Source organism: Nerophis ophidion, linkage group LG06 (genome assembly GCF_033978795.1).
Source record: "Nerophis ophidion isolate RoL-2023_Sa linkage group LG06, RoL_Noph_v1.0, whole genome shotgun sequence".
Taxonomy (NCBI): Eukaryota; Metazoa; Chordata; class Actinopteri; order Syngnathiformes; family Syngnathidae; genus Nerophis; species Nerophis ophidion.
This window is the reverse complement of record NC_084616.1, coordinates 43,283,235-43,302,514: the sequence shown is the minus strand read 5'-3', so window position 1 is coordinate 43,302,514 and position 19,280 is coordinate 43,283,235. Positions and strand designations below refer to the sequence as shown.

The window sequence follows — 19,280 nt, the reverse complement described above, 5'->3', positions numbered from 1 at the left end:
TATATGTATATATATATATATACACACATATATATATATATATATATACACATATATATATATATATATGTGTATATATATATATATATATATATATATATATATATATATATATATATATATATATATATATACACACATATATATAAATATATACAAATATATATATGTGTGTATATATATATATATATATATATATATATATATATATATATATATATATATATATATATATATATATATATATATATACCGGTACATGTGTGTGCACTGAACGAATGTATCATATTTAAGTTAGTTCCTTAGTGTGATGTCATGACCTGTTGTTTGTAAGTTTAATCACAAACTACAGTGCATTCATTCCCTTTTCTGTCATCTTGCAGAACACACCAGTTGTGATAGCAACACGAATGATGCTAGCAGCACAAGGCACAGATCAGTCTCAGGGTAATTATTTGCCTGGCACCTCAGTCCCAAAATAAATGTATATTGTTGTTAATCACAGAAACATTTATTTTTGTGTTTCTGTGATTATTCACATCTCTTTTTACAGAGAATTGTTTTGTGCCTGATACTCAGCCTGTAACTGAAAGGAACGCGTAAGAACTACAGCATACTCAATTTAGAGTGTGTATGTTGTGCATTGTATATCGGATAATTATTCTTTGGTCAATTTATAGGTCTCACCGGAGCAAAATGTCAGTTTCCGAAATGATCATGATGCCTACACAGAAAATCAATTCTCTGTCAAAGCCTGGTAAGCATCAGTGTAGTTTTGAATGCTTGTAGGCACACCAAACAAAAATAACTAAATCCTGTTGATTAAAAAGTTGTAAAAACAGTCCTGTCATTTTTGCAGAGGTGTGTTCAAATTTGGCAAAGCAACAGAAATGCTTGTCATCTGCTCTAACGGTTCCAGATCCAACGACTATAAAACCGCATCATACCCTACCCATCCAGCGGCAGCAAGAGGTCATCAGGGGGAGAAACACTGTGCTTGGACCAAAGGAAGCCTTCACAGCCGAAACGTTGACATTTGATACAGATAGCTCTAAAGGAAAACAGTTTGGGGACTCATCTAATTCCAACCTGTGTAATCCAAAATATGTAAAAACCCTAGAAAAAAGGCTGGACAAAAAAAAGAGCAGAGGAAAGTCATCCATGGTAACAGATGTTCTGTCAATTAAGGCTCCAAACGAGGCATCCATATACAACCAGGAAAGAACACCAAATGAGGTTATACATTGTTTTCATTGGTTTCTATGGTCACTGCTCATAATTGTTCACAATTAGGTATTATAGAGTGTTGTATGCAATGTCTGAAGCATACAGTGACATTAGGAATAATAGCAAATTGTCCTGATTTAAGTTTGCCGACAACTTTACATCCTTTATTGCAGATTGAAGCATTTAACCATCACCATGCATAAGATCCTAAATAATCCAACTAACATTATTATATCTCATGTTTTTATTCATTTAGAGAGATGTGCAGGTTGCAGGTAGCATGGTGAAACTCATCTCAAGCCATTATACAAAAAACATCCAAACCAAAGGAAAAGTTGAACATGTACCTCAGCACTGGGTTCCATCCCAAATAAACAGGTACACACACTAATGCTTGAACCTGCATTCAATTTTGTCATTCTACATGGAGGTAAGTGTATCACATGTTTCTAGTGGTTTGTCTTTTTAACTGTGCTTCTGTAATAGGCCACTCTTTAATATGAGCTGGGTTTCAACTCGTAAAGTAAGTAATCATACTCTTATTGAGTTATCATAGCAAGTACCTAAGTTACTGATGATTACTTTCACTTGCTACAGAAAAATGTTGAAGCAGGAGATGTAGCCAAATTCCACAATAGAGACAAATCAAACTCCAATTACAAGAGGTGGTCATATTCATCTTAAGAAGTTGACATTGTGCACGCAATGCGTTAAAAACTTGTCTTTGTTGTACAGGAAAAATGTTTTTACATTTTACACTGATGAAGCATCCAGCGTAAGGGTAAATCTTTGTTTTCCGCCTTATAATATCTGAATGCATTACAACTTTTAAAGGTGAACTGCACTTTTTGGGGAATTTTGCCCATTGTTCACAACCATTATGAAAGACATGATGACGGATGATTTTTTTTTTCAATGCATTCTAAATATAACTACATTTGATCAAAAGTCTGCTTACAATGGAGCCAATGGGAGCAGCTCTATGCTGCCTATAAACCCCTTAAAAAACATCTACAAACACCTCCATTAAGGTTTCATATATATGCTGAGAGTATATGTGTAATGTAGTAACAGACACATTTATAATATATTATTTACGTATTTTGCTCATTTTAAGCATACGCGCCACATTCATTTAAAGAAAAAAAAAACGCATCACAACACTGGCTTTTTTTTAACATCACTGATTTTTACTCACTGCAGACTTAATGAGAGGCAACAAACAAAATACAACATCACTTACTGTACAAGGTCTGCTGTCAGTAGGATGCCAACTGCTAAGATATTAATTCATTCCTATTTAGATGATGAATGACTCATAATACTCGCAATGAAAGGGGAGGTGAAGCTAAGCATCTTTTCGTGTTCTTGTCATTTCCAAGTCTAATTCAGCTGTCAAAGTGTACCACATCATCAGCCTTATTCTTTCTAGGTGAGAGGCATGATTTATGATCTACAAAAAACTTCCAGGGAGCAGGGAAGCATGGAAACTGCTTACCACTCGATGTAAGCATTAGACACAAGCTCGTGATCATGGCGCCGCTATAAATGGTTTGTCTGCGTTAGCGGACATTTATTTGTGTTTATTTACAAGCTATAAGGCATTCAAAAAAATCCATCCATCCTCATGTCTTTCATAATGATTTTAAACGATAGTCAAAATTCCAAAAAAAAGTGCAGTTCCCATTTAAATGTTAGCTTTTAACTTTATTGTCATGTTATCTCTGTTCAGGGAAGGAACAAAACACTCTTTGAAACATCTTCAGTATCAAGCAAGTATGTCTGCTGGCCAAATCTGGACGGTCACTTTGTCTGAATTATGTATAATTAATCTGAGCAGCACGGTGGGTCATGTGTTTAGGACAAGTGTTTCATTTCCAGGTTTTTCTGGGTTCGTATCGCAACATTGACATTTCTGCGTAAAGTTTGTACGTTCTCACTGATGCTTATGGGTGAATGTGAGAGGGAATAGTTCTTGATCCATATGTGCCCTGCAATTGACCAGTGACCAGTTCAAAGTCTCTCCATTCTCACTCCAGCTTTGACCCTGAACATAATATGCACTACTAAAATGAATTAATGAATATATAACTAATTATTATGTATTTGCTTTTTGCCAGAGGCGTTCATCACTCTTCAGTTCAAACAAACGCAAAAAGAGAACCTACATCAAAAGTATATTTTATGTTTTTACACAAATGTTTTTTTTTTTGACTCTGTATTTGATCATTGCACGTGTTGGCATATGATGCAATGTATCTCTGGGTGTACATTGCAGCTGAAGCAGAATGTGAAGAAGAAACTGTTCAGTGACACAGACACAGACTATGGCACTACCGATGTCAGCTGGCTGAAAGAGTCAAACAAGAAACCGAATATATTTACCTACGGCAAAAAGCTACCCGCTACGTCCAAAGCGATGCAGCCTAATACTTCATGTAGGCTGTTTATCATCCTAATCGTACATGTATGAGATGTTGGTAAAATATTTTTATCTTTTTGTCATTGTAGATGAATCCCTGATTTTACCCCCAAAACATAGAAAAAGCAAACCCAATAAGGTGGGACATAATTTGTTCATGCTGCAGTACAACTGTCAACACAAGGTGTCATTGTTTTCCAGAACATACCAAACTTGGGGCAGACAATGGAACAACCAAAGAATGTCAGTAAGTCTGTGGCAGTACCTGGTAGGCCCTGCATTGCTAACAGGAGGCCCCAACGAGCTGCAGCTTCTTCCAAAAACTACAAGGAGCCAGAAACTGATGAGAGTCAATCAGAATCAGATAAGGCTTTAACAAGCAAGGTAATTGTCCAGCAGGAATTGTGTTTTAATTTGTACTATTTTAATTGACTACATGTCCTGGCCTGCATGCATCACAATAGTTAATCTATGATCAGGGATTACCTCTTTTCTTAGTTAATAGCTTTTTACTGATGATAGGTTGACAGACATATACAAGGATTTTGCGTGTCTTTAAAAAAGATTAAATGGATTTAGCAAATATTTAAGCTTTAAATGGCATTAAAAAGTATTAAATTCAATGTCCACAGGCATTAAAAAATTAATATAATTGTAGGCCCGGGTCGGTATTAATTGAACGTTAAATGAAAATGAACTGTTTTTTTTTTTTTTTTCTTTCGTCTAGCTTTCAAACTGGATACAAAAAGTCTCGCTCTGTGCATTGCTCTCCGCCCTTGAGCTTTTATATTTGACAATAACGGAACAAGCGGTAGAAAATAAATGGATGGATGGAATTACATGAACAGAGTGAGCCTCTTGTCAGTCATCCACAATCTTTGTTTCCGTATACACTGGCAGGACCTACTTGCAATTCTCTTCCACATGTTTTACTGTGTGTAGTAGTGGTTGTATTATACACTGGCACCCGAAGCGACACTCATTTTCGTGATGGAGCTGGGTCTAATCGTTTTAAAACTACAGTCACTTTTAATGTACACATTGCTTTGAAATCGTAGAACACGTAGGCAAAGGTGGGCTGTGCAAATCCCGTAAATTATGTAACAATCACAGCTATTTTTGAGGGGATGGGGTTATTTCAACAATAAAATGATACATAACATACAAGTAATCATGTCTCTATCCATTTTTAAAAAAAATATGTACATAGACACATTTGTTGTCTATAATTTTCAAACAATAATTTGAATGGGCTGTTTGCAACTTTTAAACAGATGCCTAGAGGTTGTATATTTTACACAGTATATTCAGCCCTCTAATGGATTCTTGTGCCTTTATGTGTTGACGAGCCTGGGTGAGTGATTGCAGTAAATACCTATCTTTTTATTTGGGTCGTTAAACATTTTCATTCCATAAACATTGTAATTTTGAAAAATAAAGACGATTGTCAAACTATCGTAATGTGTTCTGTTAAACCACTAATGGTAACCTAAGCCAGCCGGTGGTGTTGTAAATTCTTTGCTTTGAAAAATGTAACTGCGAGGTAGTTGCAAACAGCACCTTTTGGAAATTGAAACAAAACTACCATAAGCATAAAATACACAAAAGACAATTATTAAAAAGCATATTACAGTTTTTTTTATTTTTGTCTTTGATGGAAATTGTCTTTATAATGTCTTTTATGATGTGCAAAGTTTTCATGACCTTTTCATTTTTCTAAATCACCGTTAGTGAAAACTGATGCGAAGCTAGATTATTTTGGATGTGCATGTCAAGGTCTGCAGGAGGATTTGTAGTGGGAGGAGCAAGACACGCAAGCTACATGGCGTGAAAGTATATTTCAGCTTTTAGCTAACACACAGAATGCACGGACATTGTCTCGTTCGTCGCAACTCATTAGTGAGAAACACTGCTAATTAATAAAAGTTAACGAAAAAAATTATGATTATAATGCCAGATGTCCGAGTGTGGGAATATTTAATCTTCAAACTGAATGGGCAAAATTAACCCATTAACACCGAGGCAAACGACAAAGTATACAATGATGGCATTTCCAACAAAAAAACAAGAAATTAAACATTCCGACTTAGTTTACCAAACTGGGATAAAATATGCACTTCGAAATGTTCAATATTTATTGAAGTGCCATTTTTGCTGACAGATTAAGTCCATTTTATTTTTGTTTGTTTAGTTCTTTAGGATAATTAAGTTATTTACTTTGATTACATTGGTACTTGATTTGGTCAAAAACTATGCTGGCAATAATGTTGTTTATCGGCAATTTATCATCCAGCAAACAAAATGTTTAGCCCCTGTTTCCGATCAGAAAGGAATTCAAAACTGGGTCCTTCAAAAGGCAGCACAACCTGCTAGCTACCGAACTAAAAACCTGAGCAGTCTACTCGATATTCAGCCCTACTTTTAAAGTACCAGGAGAATGGAAATACAAGTTGCCTCTAAATTAAATCGAGTATCATATATATCGGATTTTTAAAACCTATACCTTTTGTGAGTAAATAGATATGATCAAAATAGTATCAATCTTAAGGGGATTCCAAGCCCATCCATCCATCCATCATCTTCCGCTTATCCGAGGTCGGGTCGCGGGGGCAACAGCCTAAGCAGGGAAACCCAGACTTCCCTCCCCCCAGCCACTTCGTCTAGCTCTTCCCGGGGGATCCCGAGGCGTTCCCAGGCCAGCCGGGAGACATAGTCTTCCCAACGTGTCCTGTGTCTTCCCCGTGGCCTCCTACCGGTTGGACGTGCCCTAAACACCTCCCTAGGGAGGCGTTTGGGTGGCATCCTGACCAGATGCCCGAACCACCTCATCTGGCTCTTCTCGATGTGAAGGAGCAGCGGCTTTACTTTGAGTTCCTCCCGGATGGCAGAGGTTCTCACCCTATCTCTAAGGGAGAGCCCCGCCACACGGCGGAGGAAACTCATTTCGGCCGCTTGTACCCGTGATCTTATCCTTTCGGTCATGACCCAAAGCTCATGACCATAGGTGAGGATGGGAACGTAGATCGACCGGTAAATTGAGAGCTTTGCCTTCCGGCTCAGCTCCTTCACCACAACGGATCGGTACAACGTCCGCATTACTGAAGACGCCGCACCGATCCGCCTGTCGATCTCACGATCCACTCTTCCCTCACTCGTGAACAAGACTCCTAGGTATTTGAACTCTTCCACTTGGGGCAGGGTCTCCTCCCCAACCCGGAGATGGCATTCCACCCTTTTCCGGGCGAGAACCATGGACTCGGACTTGGAGGTGCTGATTCTCATTCCGGTCGCTTCACACTCGGCTGCGAACCGATCCAGCGAGAGCTGAAGATCCCGGTCAGATGAAGCCATCAGGACCACATCATCTGCAAAAAGCAGAGACCTAATCCTGCGGTTACCAAACCGGAACCCCTCAAAGCCTTGACTGCGCCTAGAAATTCTGTCCATAAAAGTTATGAACAGAATCGGTGACAAACGACAGCCTTGGCGGAGTCCAACCCTCACTGGAAATGTGTTCGACTTACTGCCGGCAAAGCGGACCAAGCTCTGGCACTGATCGTACAGGGAACGGACCGCCACAATAAGACAGTCTGATACCCCATACTCTCTGAGCACTCCCCACAGGACTTCCCGAGGGACACGGTTGAATGCCTTCTCCAAGTCCACAAAGCACATGTAGACTGGTTAGGCAAACTCCCATGCACCCTCAAGAACCCTGCCGAGAGTATAGAGCTGGTCCACAGTTCCACGACCAGGACGAAAACCACACTGTTCCTCTTGAATCCGAGGTTCGACTATCCGGCGTAGCCTCCTCTCCAGTACACCTGAATAAACCTTACCGGGAAGGCTGAGGAGTGTGATCCCACGATAGTTGGATTCCAAGCCATATGAGAGTTATTAATGAGCAAGCCAGTCATGTGATCCGTGATGTAAAAGTGGAAACCCCAGATACCCTCCCCATCAACAATAATGCCAATCATGCACACATGTGAGAGACAACAACGATTACTGTGGGAAAAATTATGATCTAAAACCTTATATTTTGTAACCTGAAAATAAGAAGGGTGAGCTTCAAGTTTTAGAAGCTGTGTGGTAATCAGATCCAGCTCAAGTTAAACACTAAGCATCATGTAGCCCGTCCATCCATCCATTTTCTTCCGCTTATTCCCTTCGTGGTCACGGGGGCACTGGTGCCTATCTCAGCTACAATCGGGCGGAAGGAGGGGTAAACCCCGGACAAGTCGCCACCTCATCGCAGGGACAACACATAGACAGACAGCATTCACACTCACATTCACACACTAGGGCCAATTTAGTGTTGCCAATCAACCTATCCCCAGGTGCATGTCTTTGGAGGTGGGAGGATGTAGCAGTATTGCTAAATGCTAAACAAAATACAAACTAACAAAATAATAAAACAATAATTTACTGTGCAACATCTGCTGTCACTGGGATGAGGACTGATAGGACATTTATATAGTCCCGTTTAGATGAAGAATTAATCATAATCCACACAAAGGGTTAAAAGAAAAGTTTCTGCTTGCAGACACCATCTTTTGTTGTCATGCCTTTGTCTCCATCACCGGGTATAAATCGAATGTCACAGATGAACAACTTCCAAGGTTTATGGATAAATCCTCCTATCATTCAGAATAGTGCCATGATTTATAATCCACAATATCTTTGAAGAGCTGTGATGCAGCAGCAGCAGGACACCGACTGGCTCACAGGACAGCAGCATAAGCTATAGTTAGCTCTGTGTTGTCAATGCGCCGCGTAAAAATAGTTTCTACGTGTTAGCGTTTGTAATAACAAAATCACTAATATTTGGTGAATATTCAGGTCATGATATGTTAATGGTTTATTGTTGCTGGGCTTTGGGTGGTTATTTAGAGACTTTTAGTGTGCGGAATAGAGAGCCCTTTTTGACTGAATTGTTGGCAGGCTTATTTATTAATGTCATAGAATGCATAAAAAAAGAAAAATATATGTGTTAATGGCTTACATAGGGATTGTGAATGATAAACAGCACATCTCTTTCTAATTTTTGCATATTTCCAGTATGCCTAATCTGCTGCTATGGTCCGAGTGCAAAAAATTGACAGTCTTTTTTTTTTGGTCCTGTCCAGCTTCTAAGGCAAATCATATAGTTGATGTAGATGCCCATATCGGCTGTGCAGATTTACTTTACAAAAGAGAACTGTAAGATACTTCTCTTGTTGCTTTATTGTAATTTGACTTTATTAAATGTATCTATATTATAATATGGTGCAGCCGGGCCAGAGAAAGAGGGGATACCAGTTGAAAAAAAGGAAAACAGAGGGGGAAATTGTGGGAATAAGAGGGGGATTAGACAGAGACAACAACAACAAACACAACAACAGAACAACAAATTGACAAAGTCTTTCATAGCAGAATATTAACAATGGTCGTCTGAAGCATTTTGTGATGTTTAGATGTTTTTTTCACATAATTTACGGATTGGAAATACAATGGAATATGGTCTAAAGGTGTGGCGTGGATCGGTTGGTAGAGTGGCCGTGCCAGCAACTTTAGGGTTCCAGGTTTGATCCCCGCTTCCGCCATCTTAGTCACTGCTGTATCCACTTGGGCAAGACACTTTACCCAGTTGCTCCCAGTGACGCCCACTCTGGTTTAAAGGAAGCTCAAAGATGTATATGAGGGTTTTACTATGAAAAAGCGTTTTAAGTCTCTAGAAAAAAGCGCTATATAAATATAATTTACTTCACTTAATGGATTCGATGAAGCACATTTAGGCATTTAAAGTCAACTTGTTTTTCTATTCTACTGGTTCTTTAATTTAAGGTTGTCAGGGGGTGATGTCTACCAACGCACACATGGGGCAACCACACTTGCTGGCATCTGTTTCACAGGGCTATACAATTGCTGGAAAAAATATTGTCACACAATTTATTTTGATCATATAAACATTTAATAACTTTGATTGGAAGCAGAAGCGTGAGGCAAAACTTTTTAATTTGCTATTGCCTAAGGCAAATATGCAAAGTCAGAACACTGGATGCTTGGAATGCTACATTGAAGGTAGAAAAGCCCTATACAGGTATAATCAATTCACAAATTAGATCTTGTAAACGTGCTCATGCTTTGGCGAAAATGCGAAAAGTAGTACATGTCGGGAAAATGCAAATATCAGCATAAGTGGCTGTTTAACAGAGTTAAAATCCGTCGATTGTAAATTTAGAGAGGCGTTGTGCAGCGTGCGCAAAAACACCTCACACTATGCTCAATGGGCATCACACATGGGGAAATCACACATACACACATCGCCATTTTAAGGCAGGCAGCATTTAACAATGCCAAATTTCTTTGGCATGCCAAACAAAGCAACTTCTGCTGTCGTCACCACAACTGGCAGCTGTAGTGACCACAACAGCAAAATTAATAGATAAAGATAAGTTCTCAGATTAAACAGTTTTTTGAGCCAATTCTTATTTACTAGAGAGTAAGATTATCACTGTCAAATGCTTACAATTTTGTCTGTAGAGCCAGTTGTAAGCTTTTGACTAATGAATCAAAAAACACAGGACGAGATGTTGAACAGTCTCTTGTGCCAAATGTGGAGAGTACTTACTCGAGATGTCCTTGTTGTTAAGACTGGTAGACAGACAACGTGAAGATATGGGGGGTGGGGTGTTCTTGTGAGTTGTGGAATATGAGACTTGGTCAGGGTTAAATTCCAGGACAATTGGACAAGCGACACATCTTCAGTAGTGTGCCCTTGCATCATTGGGTGTTTCGGCCCTCAAACACTATACACCCTCCACACAGGTGGCCCGTCGAAGTATGATCAGTCCTCAGCTTGTGTCCCATGCTCAACTGTTCCCGAAATTCACCCTGTTACACTGCTGTTTTTGGGGCCCAACCGGGGTCCTTCCGCTTGAGCCAAATCCACTGGCTGCTTCTTTCTGCTGCCTCTAAGACTGCTCTGATGGTCCTCCGCAGCCCATCAGAGCTGTTTCCGTATGAGTTGGGAAATTTTTTTAGATGTAAATATAAACGGAATACAATGATTTGCAAATCCATTTCAACCCATATTCAATTGAATGCACTACAAAGACAAGATATTTGATGTTCAAACTCATAAACTTTATTTTTTTTTTTGCAAATAATAATTAACTTAGAATTTCATGGCTGCAACACGTGCCAAAATAGTTGGGAAAGGGCATGTTCACCACTGTGTTACATCACCTTTTCTTTTAACAGCACTCAATAAACGTTTGGTAACTGAGGAGACTAATTGTTGAAGCTTTGAAAGTGGAAATCTTTCCCATTCTTGTTTTATGTAGAGCTTCAGTCGTTCAACAGTCTCCGCCAGGAAAGTACCCGCACTCTTTTTTTACAAAGCCACGCTGTTGTAACACATGCTGAATGTGGCTAGGCATTGTCTTGCTGAAAAAAGCAGGGGCGTCCATGAAAAAGACAGCGCTTAGATGGCAGCATATTTTGTTCCAAAACCTGTTTGTACCTTTCAGCATTAATGGTGCCTTCACAGACGTGTAAGTTACCCATGCCTTGGGCCCTAATGCACCCCCATACCATTACAGATGCTGCCTTTTGAACTTTGCGTCGATAACAGTTTGGATGGTTCGTTTCCCCTTTGGTCCGGATGCCATGATGTCGAATATTTCCAAAAACAATTTGAAATGTGGACTCGTCAGACTACGGAGCACTTTTCCACTCCCCATTAGTCCATCTTAGATGATCTCAGGCCCAGAGAAGCCGACGCCGTTTCTGGATGTTGTTGATAAATGGCTTTCGCTTTGCATAGAAGAGCTTTAACTTGCACTTACAGATGAAGGGACAAACTTTTAGTGACTGTGGTTTTCTGACGTATTCCTGAGCCCATGTGGTGATATGCTTTGGAGACTGATGTCGGTTTTTGATACAGTGCCGTCTGAGGGATTGAAGGTCACGGTCATTCAATGTTGGTTTCCGGCCATGCCGCTTATGTGGAGTGATTTCTCCAGATTTTGTGAACCTTTTGATGATATTATAGACCGTAGATGTTGAAATCCCTAAATTTCTTGCAATTGCACTTTGAGAATCGTTGTTCTTAAACTGTTTGACTATTTACTTAAGCAGTTGTAGACAAAAGGGTGAAAATTTTTTGGGAAGCTGTTTTCATACCCAATCATGGCACCCACCTGTTCCCAATCAGCCTGCACACCTTTGGGATGTTCCAAATGAGTGTTTGATGAGCATTCCTCAACTTTATCAGTATTTATTGGCATCTTTCCCAACTTCTTTGTCACGTGTTGCTGGCATCAAATTCTAAAGTTAATGATTATTTGCAAAAAAAAAAAAGTTTATCAGTTTGAACATCAAACATGTTGTCTTTGTGGCATATTCAACTGAATATGGGTTGAAAATTATTTGCAAATCATTGTATTTTGTTTATATTTACATCTAACACAATTTCCCAACTCATTTGGAAACGGGGTTTGTATAGGCACTAAGACATGGGCATTACATTTGTTTTAAATGGCATTAAAAGCATTAAATTACGGTTGGTTTGTTGATACCTGCAGAAACCGTGATACAGCCATGCGTATTATAGACGGGTTATATTAATCACGTAATTAAGAAAACATAATTTGTATTTATTGCATTGTAATCCAGAAAACATTGTAAAATCATAATCTTTATAATAACCACAAAGTGGTCATGAATAGAAATTTGGGGCGAAAATGATCTCAAAGTTGCAATTTTGGCAGAAAAACTTTCCAAATCGAAACAACAGTGCTTAAAACAAATGTTGTGATTACGTAAGCAGGAAACACACTTGTCTGGAGTGAAGCTGAGCATACTTTTTTGTCCTACCCGGCGCATTTCCGGTCCATTTTTTTCCCCTGGATTTTAATGGTTCGCTCAACTCAAGCCTCAGCGACACTTAGGAATAGGCTTGTGCAAGGAGCAAGGAAAGTTGCATTTTACGCGAGTCATTCAAATGAACAACCTGAGAGAGATGGATGGACATGAAGACAACGGACAAGACAATGCTGTAAATCCAAACCTTGTATGAATATTTTGACAAATTGTAGACCTATTATATCTTTCTAAATATTAACAAGTGTTTACTCATTATCATGCTTCTGTGACCTGAAGGTAAAAAATACCTGAGCCAGCTTGAAAAAATTCACAATTTTAGGCTCCGTGAAGGAGCACAGAACTGTTTGTATTTTTATTTACGCAACCTTATAGACTATCTCATGAAGAAACATTTAATAAAATCCACTAACTACTAAGTACATTTGTCATAGTGGATAGCTAGAAGTTGGGACACATTTTTTTACTTTGGTTTTAGTCCCGTATAGGACATTTATTTAACATTTTTTAATAATTGATAAAACTTTGATTTATGATGGAAATGAATATTCCGTATTTGTTCCCAATTTTCCAGGAAATTTCCCATATTTTAATTTTAAATGTAATTCTTGAGAGGTATGGAAGCAACATGTTTGTGGTGTGGACATAAAGTACTTCAATATAACCGAAAAAAAGATCAGTGGGCAAAACCAGTGGGCAGCATTATAGAAACATGCAATGTGAAAATGTCAAGAGGGGACTTTTCTGTAAATTTCAATGGCTTTATTTTAGTGATTTTAGTACTTGGTATTGGCCTTAAATGCAATGGTAATAATAACATAATTGTTTTGGTGTTTTAGTTTTCGGCCTTGGTTTCCTTATTTTTTGTTTCAGACGATCATTTTTATTTTGCTGCGTCGCCATCATAGAGTAAGCACTTGAAAAAAAATCTGCTCTTTGAATTGTATAAATATACTAGCAATTTGCTGTCTTTAATACTCAGAATTGCTTCACAAAATATATTTTTATTGGGCCTTACTTATAGAACAAGTCAAATGAATGGATGTCAAAAACACTGAGGAGTAATGCCAGTGATCATATGAACAAGACAAAGAGCACTGGAACTTACACAACCAAAACCTGTAAGAAGATCAAGGAAAACCCTTACGGCTGCCAGTCAGAGTTCTTAACTGATCAACGGACTCCTTTTAAGGTAAAGTCAATTCATTGGTCAGTGTTTAATTAATTTATTTTGCTGTTTGGATTAAGTTATTATCTCATCATCTGTATGTGTTAAGCATCCAACTGTTTGTGTACATATAAACAATTTTTTTCTTCATCAACAGACACAGGAAATGAGTTTACATGGCAGCAAGTCCAATGCGCAGATTCATGCCCAAGAACAGAGAAACATGTCAAAGTGTCCTCTTCCTATCCCACAGACCTCTCCTTCCCCCATAGAGAAGATGCGGTGTAAGAGGCTGTATTATATTAGATAAAAGCAATGTGACTTCATGGCAAATCAAGATGATTTCATAATTGTGTTAGTTAACTATATTTATAGCCTGCATACACAGTAGCTTTTGCTCTAATTTGCTTTGAAGAATAATAGTAAACTGTATAAATCGAGTATTACATGTATGCAGTGATATTGATGGTTGACGGACTTTTGCTTTACAAATGTAAAGTTAATACTCAGTTGAGCATTAAGGTCAGCTGTATGAACAACAATGCTTTTGAACCTTTACAGCACATGCAAGGTCCAGCCAGTCTATGGATTTGCCCCGCTCTCCGTTTCTCAGCCAGCAAGGGTCCCCACTTTGTACCTCCCCAAACCTAATCTGTCAGGAAACATTATCGCCAATCTCCAGGCTACCTAAACCTCACTACACAGACGCCTCTTCCTTCTGTACAATGGCACCCAAGACAATGGAGGTAATGCACCTTTTGCTATCAGTGTACTAGTTCTATTGCTGCTCACTATGCTTTCTTGACTTTTATGATATATTCTGCATAATATTTTACATGTGATTCCTGTCCGGAAAGCTGCTGACAACATAAAAGAGGCTTAGCAACTAAGATTGGAATTCAGTTTGCATAACTTAACAGCGGTATTTATCATGTTGGAGTTATGTATGCACCAGCCCTCTTAAGCAGGTCAATAACGTCACCTGTCATGTGAAGTGTAAAAAGTGTCGAACGATAAAGGGGTGCCGTGTGCCTCCACTAGAATTAAATAAAGAAATTGGGCAGGAGTTATGTGTCTTGGCAAACAGTGGTAAATGTATTGTTGATCTCAGTGGGGAAGTAGCGCCCCCTTGTTTTTTGTGTGTGCACCCCTGCAGCACCACCAACTTTGTGTTGAGTGCAGACTGCGCCTGAACAAGATGCAGCACCCGCAGAGGTTATGCCTTTTTATTTATAATCAGCCATTACCAGTAGACTGCTGGACAGAAGCCTTAGCATGTTGCTGCCACTCCAGCCATGTCATCCTGCCTTTTCACACATTACCTGCCTCTTTGTCTGTTCCCATCCATCCATTTTGTACCGCTTGTCCCATTCCCATTTATCGTTTTCCATGGTGTTATTAATGATCTCCATATGTTTTCAAAACTCTTACTATTGTTACCTACCCATCTTTGGAGTTTGGTTTGTTCACTGACCCATACATTAATCTTCCAGACCATGTATGCCATGTCGAAATATTTTTCTTTCCATTTTATGCTGAGCTGCTGCTATTTTCTCCTCAGGTTTGCTTATCAATGCCTCATGTATTAAGACTTGTGTGGATTACCCACTAAAAAAATGATGTACCCAGAAAACCTATGCACACACATTAATCCAAGCACATGCATTTTGTACATTCCAATCAACTGAAAATGAGCGCACATGTTGGAGTTATGAGCCACTCCGACATCCCCCTTTAAATACGCAAATTAAATTAGACACGCGCTACTCTGCACAGTCAGAAACTCTTCTTCTTCTTTCACTTCTAAATGGGAACGCCCTTTTACCAAACTAATAGTGCAGTATGCTGCAGATCCACCAGACTCCCATGCAATTATTTCTTAGTGTCTCTGGTTGTGGGCCAACAAATGTCCGTAGGGTGTTGTACAAGGGCATTGCTGCAACAGGTGCTCTGTTGTCATGCTGCTTGTTTGACATTGGCAATGTTCTGCTGGGCCAGCCTTGAACTTTGTATACATGTGATGATTTGTATACAGTTAATTGTAAGCATATTGTTTGTTGTAGCCGGGATGTTGTTTCTTCCCTCTATCATGTATCTCGGCTTTTATGATTGTCTTTGCTTCTAGGTTGCCTGTGATTTTGTCATTTTGTTCATGTGCAGATTCTTGTTTTGCTAGGGCATCAGCAGTTGATTTTCTTGACACAACGGTTTTTGGGAATCCATAAATATGTAATTAGTAGTAGTAGTAGTAGTAGTAGTTTGCTTGGCATGGTATGCCCAGACCACGCCCAGATTAAGCCCCCTTATACATCTGCAAATCATATTGAAAGTAGCCATTTGCTTGAGCGCTGCAAGATGTGGCCAATCACAAGTCAGTAGAAGATGCTTGTTTCTCGTGTTTTGAGCGAACAGCTGTGGGTTGAAATTGTGAAAATGATGTGTGCCCTGGGAACTGGAGATAGGTTGAAATTGAAAAAAATGGTCGGGGATCAGGAAGAATATGAGGAGGAAGATTGATGTACTGTACATCGCCAAAAGAGACGAGCATTTGAAAAAATAATTAATAAGTCGCTGCAACCGAATATTCGGGTGTCCTTCTTCCGCTCCATGTGTGTCCCTCGACCTAAAGTTCTTGCGGACAAATCTTTCAGTGGTATGATACGTAAAACCTTAGAAGAGTGGGTGACTCTGATTTCATTACCCCTAATATAAGTATAATTTCTGTAATTTACAACAAAATGTGTTCATACAGTTGCATACTCACAGTGAGAAGGAACATATGCATTATACAGTCTGTTGGCTGTCGGTATGAAGGACCTCCTCTGTCGTTCCGTGATACATTTTGGGAGTCTGTTCCTTTCACTGAACGTGCTCATTCTCTTCGCAAGGTCCGAGTGTAGTGGGTGGGAGGTGTTGTTCATAATCGCTAGGAGTTTTGCTAGACTTCTTCTCTCTGACACCACCGCCAGAGAGTCTAGCTCCACTCCCACCACATTACTGGCCTTTTTACCAGCTTGTCCAGTCTGTTTGCGTCCCTCACTCTCAGCCCGCTGCCCCAGCAGGCCACTGGGTACAAGAAGGCGTCCGCCACCACCGACTCTTACAACATCTTCAACGTCTTTGTACATACGTTGAAGGATCCTAGCCTCCTGAGGAAGTAGAGGCGGCTCTATCCCTTCTTGTAGAGGGCCTCAGCGTGTTTTGATCCATTCAGCTTGTTGTCGATGTGTACACCGAGGTATTTATAATCCTCAACCATGTCCACATCCGCCCTCCTGATGGAAACAGAGGTCGCCGAAGTACTCTTCCTCCTTCACAGGTCCACAACCAGCTCCTTGGTCTTCGTCACATTGAGCTGGAGGTGGTTCTTTCCACACTATGTGACAAAGTCCTCCACCAGTGTCCTGTATTCCTCATCATCACCATCCTCAATACACCCCACTATCGCAGAGTCATCAGAAAACTTCTGAAGGTGGCAGGACTGATTGAAAGTGGAAATCGGTGGTGTAGATGGTGAAGAGAAAGTGGGAGAGGACTGTGCCCTGCGGGGCCCCGGTGTTGCTGACCAGCCTGTCAAGACACACAGTCCTGCAGTCGCACGTACTGTGGTCTGTCAGTCAGGTAATCTTCGACCCAGGACACCAAGGGGGCCTCCACCTGCATTGTCTCCAACTTCACACCCAGTAGCCCAGGCCGTATGGTATCAAAAGCACTGGAGAAGTCAAAAAACATGACCCTCACACTGCTCGCAGGCGTGGGCTCGGTTCAGCAGGTAGATGACTGCGTCCTCCACTCCCAATCGGGGCTGGTAGGCGAATTGGAGTGGGTCCAGGTGGGTCTTGACTGTAGGGCGGAGTTGTTCCAGGACCAACCTCTCCATGGTCTTCATGATATGGGAGGTTAGAGCCACCGGCCTTTAGTCCTTCGACGTGCTGGGTCGCGTGCACTTGGGGATGGGGACCACGCATAAGGTTTTCCACACTGTGGGGACTTTCTGCAGCCTAAAGCTCATGTTGAAGATGTGCTGGAGCACACAACCCAGCTGTGGGGCGCAGGCTTGAAGCACCCTGGGGCTCACACCGTCAGTACCTGGGGCCTTGCCTGTGTGTAACTTATTTAGCTGTGACATCACCTCATATTATAATTTGAATATGAAGCATTAAATGCATTGGCAAATAAGTTAATTTTGTCTCCTTGCCTCGATCTTTTTTACATTGTTGAAATGAAATGTTGGCAAAGCCCGAAGGACCACCCCCCTGTCGCCAAAGTATCCACAGCCTGTAGAAATGTGCGTACATCAGCTACAAAGTTGCCATGAGGCAGCGCAGATTTCCACGTCAATGTTAGTCATTATACATCTCAACTTTCTTTGTTGTGAAAAATAGCGTATACCAGGTTTTTATGCGCAAGCAAGCTTGTTACTTGAGGGCCAAGGTCTCCACCGATATGTCATTGTTGGTTTTATGCAGTAGTCAAATACTTGTTTTGTCCTCTCAATGGTATTTTTCTCCTCATGATATCACTCTGTTTCCCGTTCCCATATTGACACCAGCCCAGTTAGATTCTCCTCTTTTTTTCATGTTCTTCATCATTTTCAAGTAGGCTAAATATTTGTCGCAGGTAGATTAATTAATTGACTTCTTCAAAGTTGTTGTTACCATTAACATTCCCAGAATCTTGAGGTGTAGGTGTATTGCCCTCAATTAGGATATTGTCAGGTCCTGGAGCTTTTACTTTTTTCATGAGTGTGTACTGGACGTCACTTCCTAGTACAGTGCTTCTCAACTATTTCTCTCTCTCGCTCTCTCTCACACACACTTTCCACTGTGAATATAAATAGTGTTAACATTTTTATAAATATACCTCTGCATAACACTGTAAGCTTATTAACATTTCTCGTCTCCCACCGTGGTTACAATGAGGCCAAATGCTACGTAATAAACTTCATCATATTCTGGTACAGCAGAATAAGCATGTTACAATTGCAAATGATGATGTGGTCCTGATAGCTTCATCTGGCCATGATGTCCAGCTCTCACTGGATCGGTTCACAGCTGAATGTGAAGCGACTGGGATGATAATCAGCACCTCCAAGTCCGAGCCCATGGTTCTCACCTGGAATAGGGTGTAGTGTCATCTGCGGGTTGGGGAGGAGATCCTGCCCCAAGTGGAGGAGTTCAAGTACCACAGAGTCTTGTTCACGAGTGAGGGAAAATTGAATCGTGAGATCGACAGGCAGATCGGTGAGTTATCTGCAGTGATGGGGGGACCCTGTATCAATAGACTAGCCAGAAGGCAAAGCTCTCTATTTACCAGTCGATTTACGTTCCCATCCTCACCTATGGTTATGAACTTTGGGTTATGTCCGAAAGGACAAGATCACGGGTACAAGCGGCCGAAATTAGTTTTTCCTCCGTCGAGTAGTGGGGCTCTCCCTTAGAGATAGGGTGAGAAGCTCTGTCATTCGGGAGGAGCTCAAAGTAAAGTCGCTGCTCTTCCACATCGAGAGGAGACAGAGGAGATGGTTCGGGCATCTGGTTGGGAAGGCTGTCTCCCAGTTGGCCTGTGAAAACCTTGGGATCCCCTAGTAGGAGC

The 19,280-nt window shown here is 40.4% G+C and overlaps 1 protein-coding gene across 5 annotated transcripts in view; it reads left to right on the top strand.

Moving 5' to 3' along the window:
• Nucleotides 1-19,280, top strand: part of sycp2 (synaptonemal complex protein 2) — a 48,619-nt gene that overhangs the window by 14,281 nt on the left and 15,058 nt on the right. For 3 of the 5 annotated variants that reach the window (XM_061903836.1, XM_061903835.1, XM_061903838.1), the window contains exons 20-35: nucleotides 384-447; nucleotides 554-599; nucleotides 681-757; nucleotides 860-1,236; nucleotides 1,484-1,605; nucleotides 1,714-1,750; nucleotides 1,825-1,892; nucleotides 1,963-2,008; nucleotides 2,960-3,003; nucleotides 3,348-3,402; nucleotides 3,506-3,665; nucleotides 3,739-3,788; nucleotides 3,851-4,033; nucleotides 13,542-13,709; nucleotides 13,843-13,969; nucleotides 14,247-14,431. In XM_061903836.1, the coding sequence (XP_061759820.1) occupies nucleotides 384-447; nucleotides 554-599; nucleotides 681-757; nucleotides 860-1,236; nucleotides 1,484-1,605; nucleotides 1,714-1,750; nucleotides 1,825-1,892; nucleotides 1,963-2,008; nucleotides 2,960-3,003; nucleotides 3,348-3,402; nucleotides 3,506-3,665; nucleotides 3,739-3,788; nucleotides 3,851-4,033; nucleotides 13,542-13,709; nucleotides 13,843-13,969; nucleotides 14,247-14,431 (1,809 nt within the window). The remainder of the gene's footprint in view (nucleotides 1-383; nucleotides 448-553; nucleotides 600-680; nucleotides 758-859; nucleotides 1,237-1,483; nucleotides 1,606-1,713; nucleotides 1,751-1,824; nucleotides 1,893-1,962; nucleotides 2,009-2,959; nucleotides 3,004-3,347; nucleotides 3,403-3,505; nucleotides 3,666-3,738; nucleotides 3,789-3,850; nucleotides 4,034-13,541; nucleotides 13,710-13,842; nucleotides 13,970-14,246; nucleotides 14,432-19,280) is intronic. The other 2 variants (XM_061903839.1, XM_061903837.1) reach the window with 2 other exon arrangements.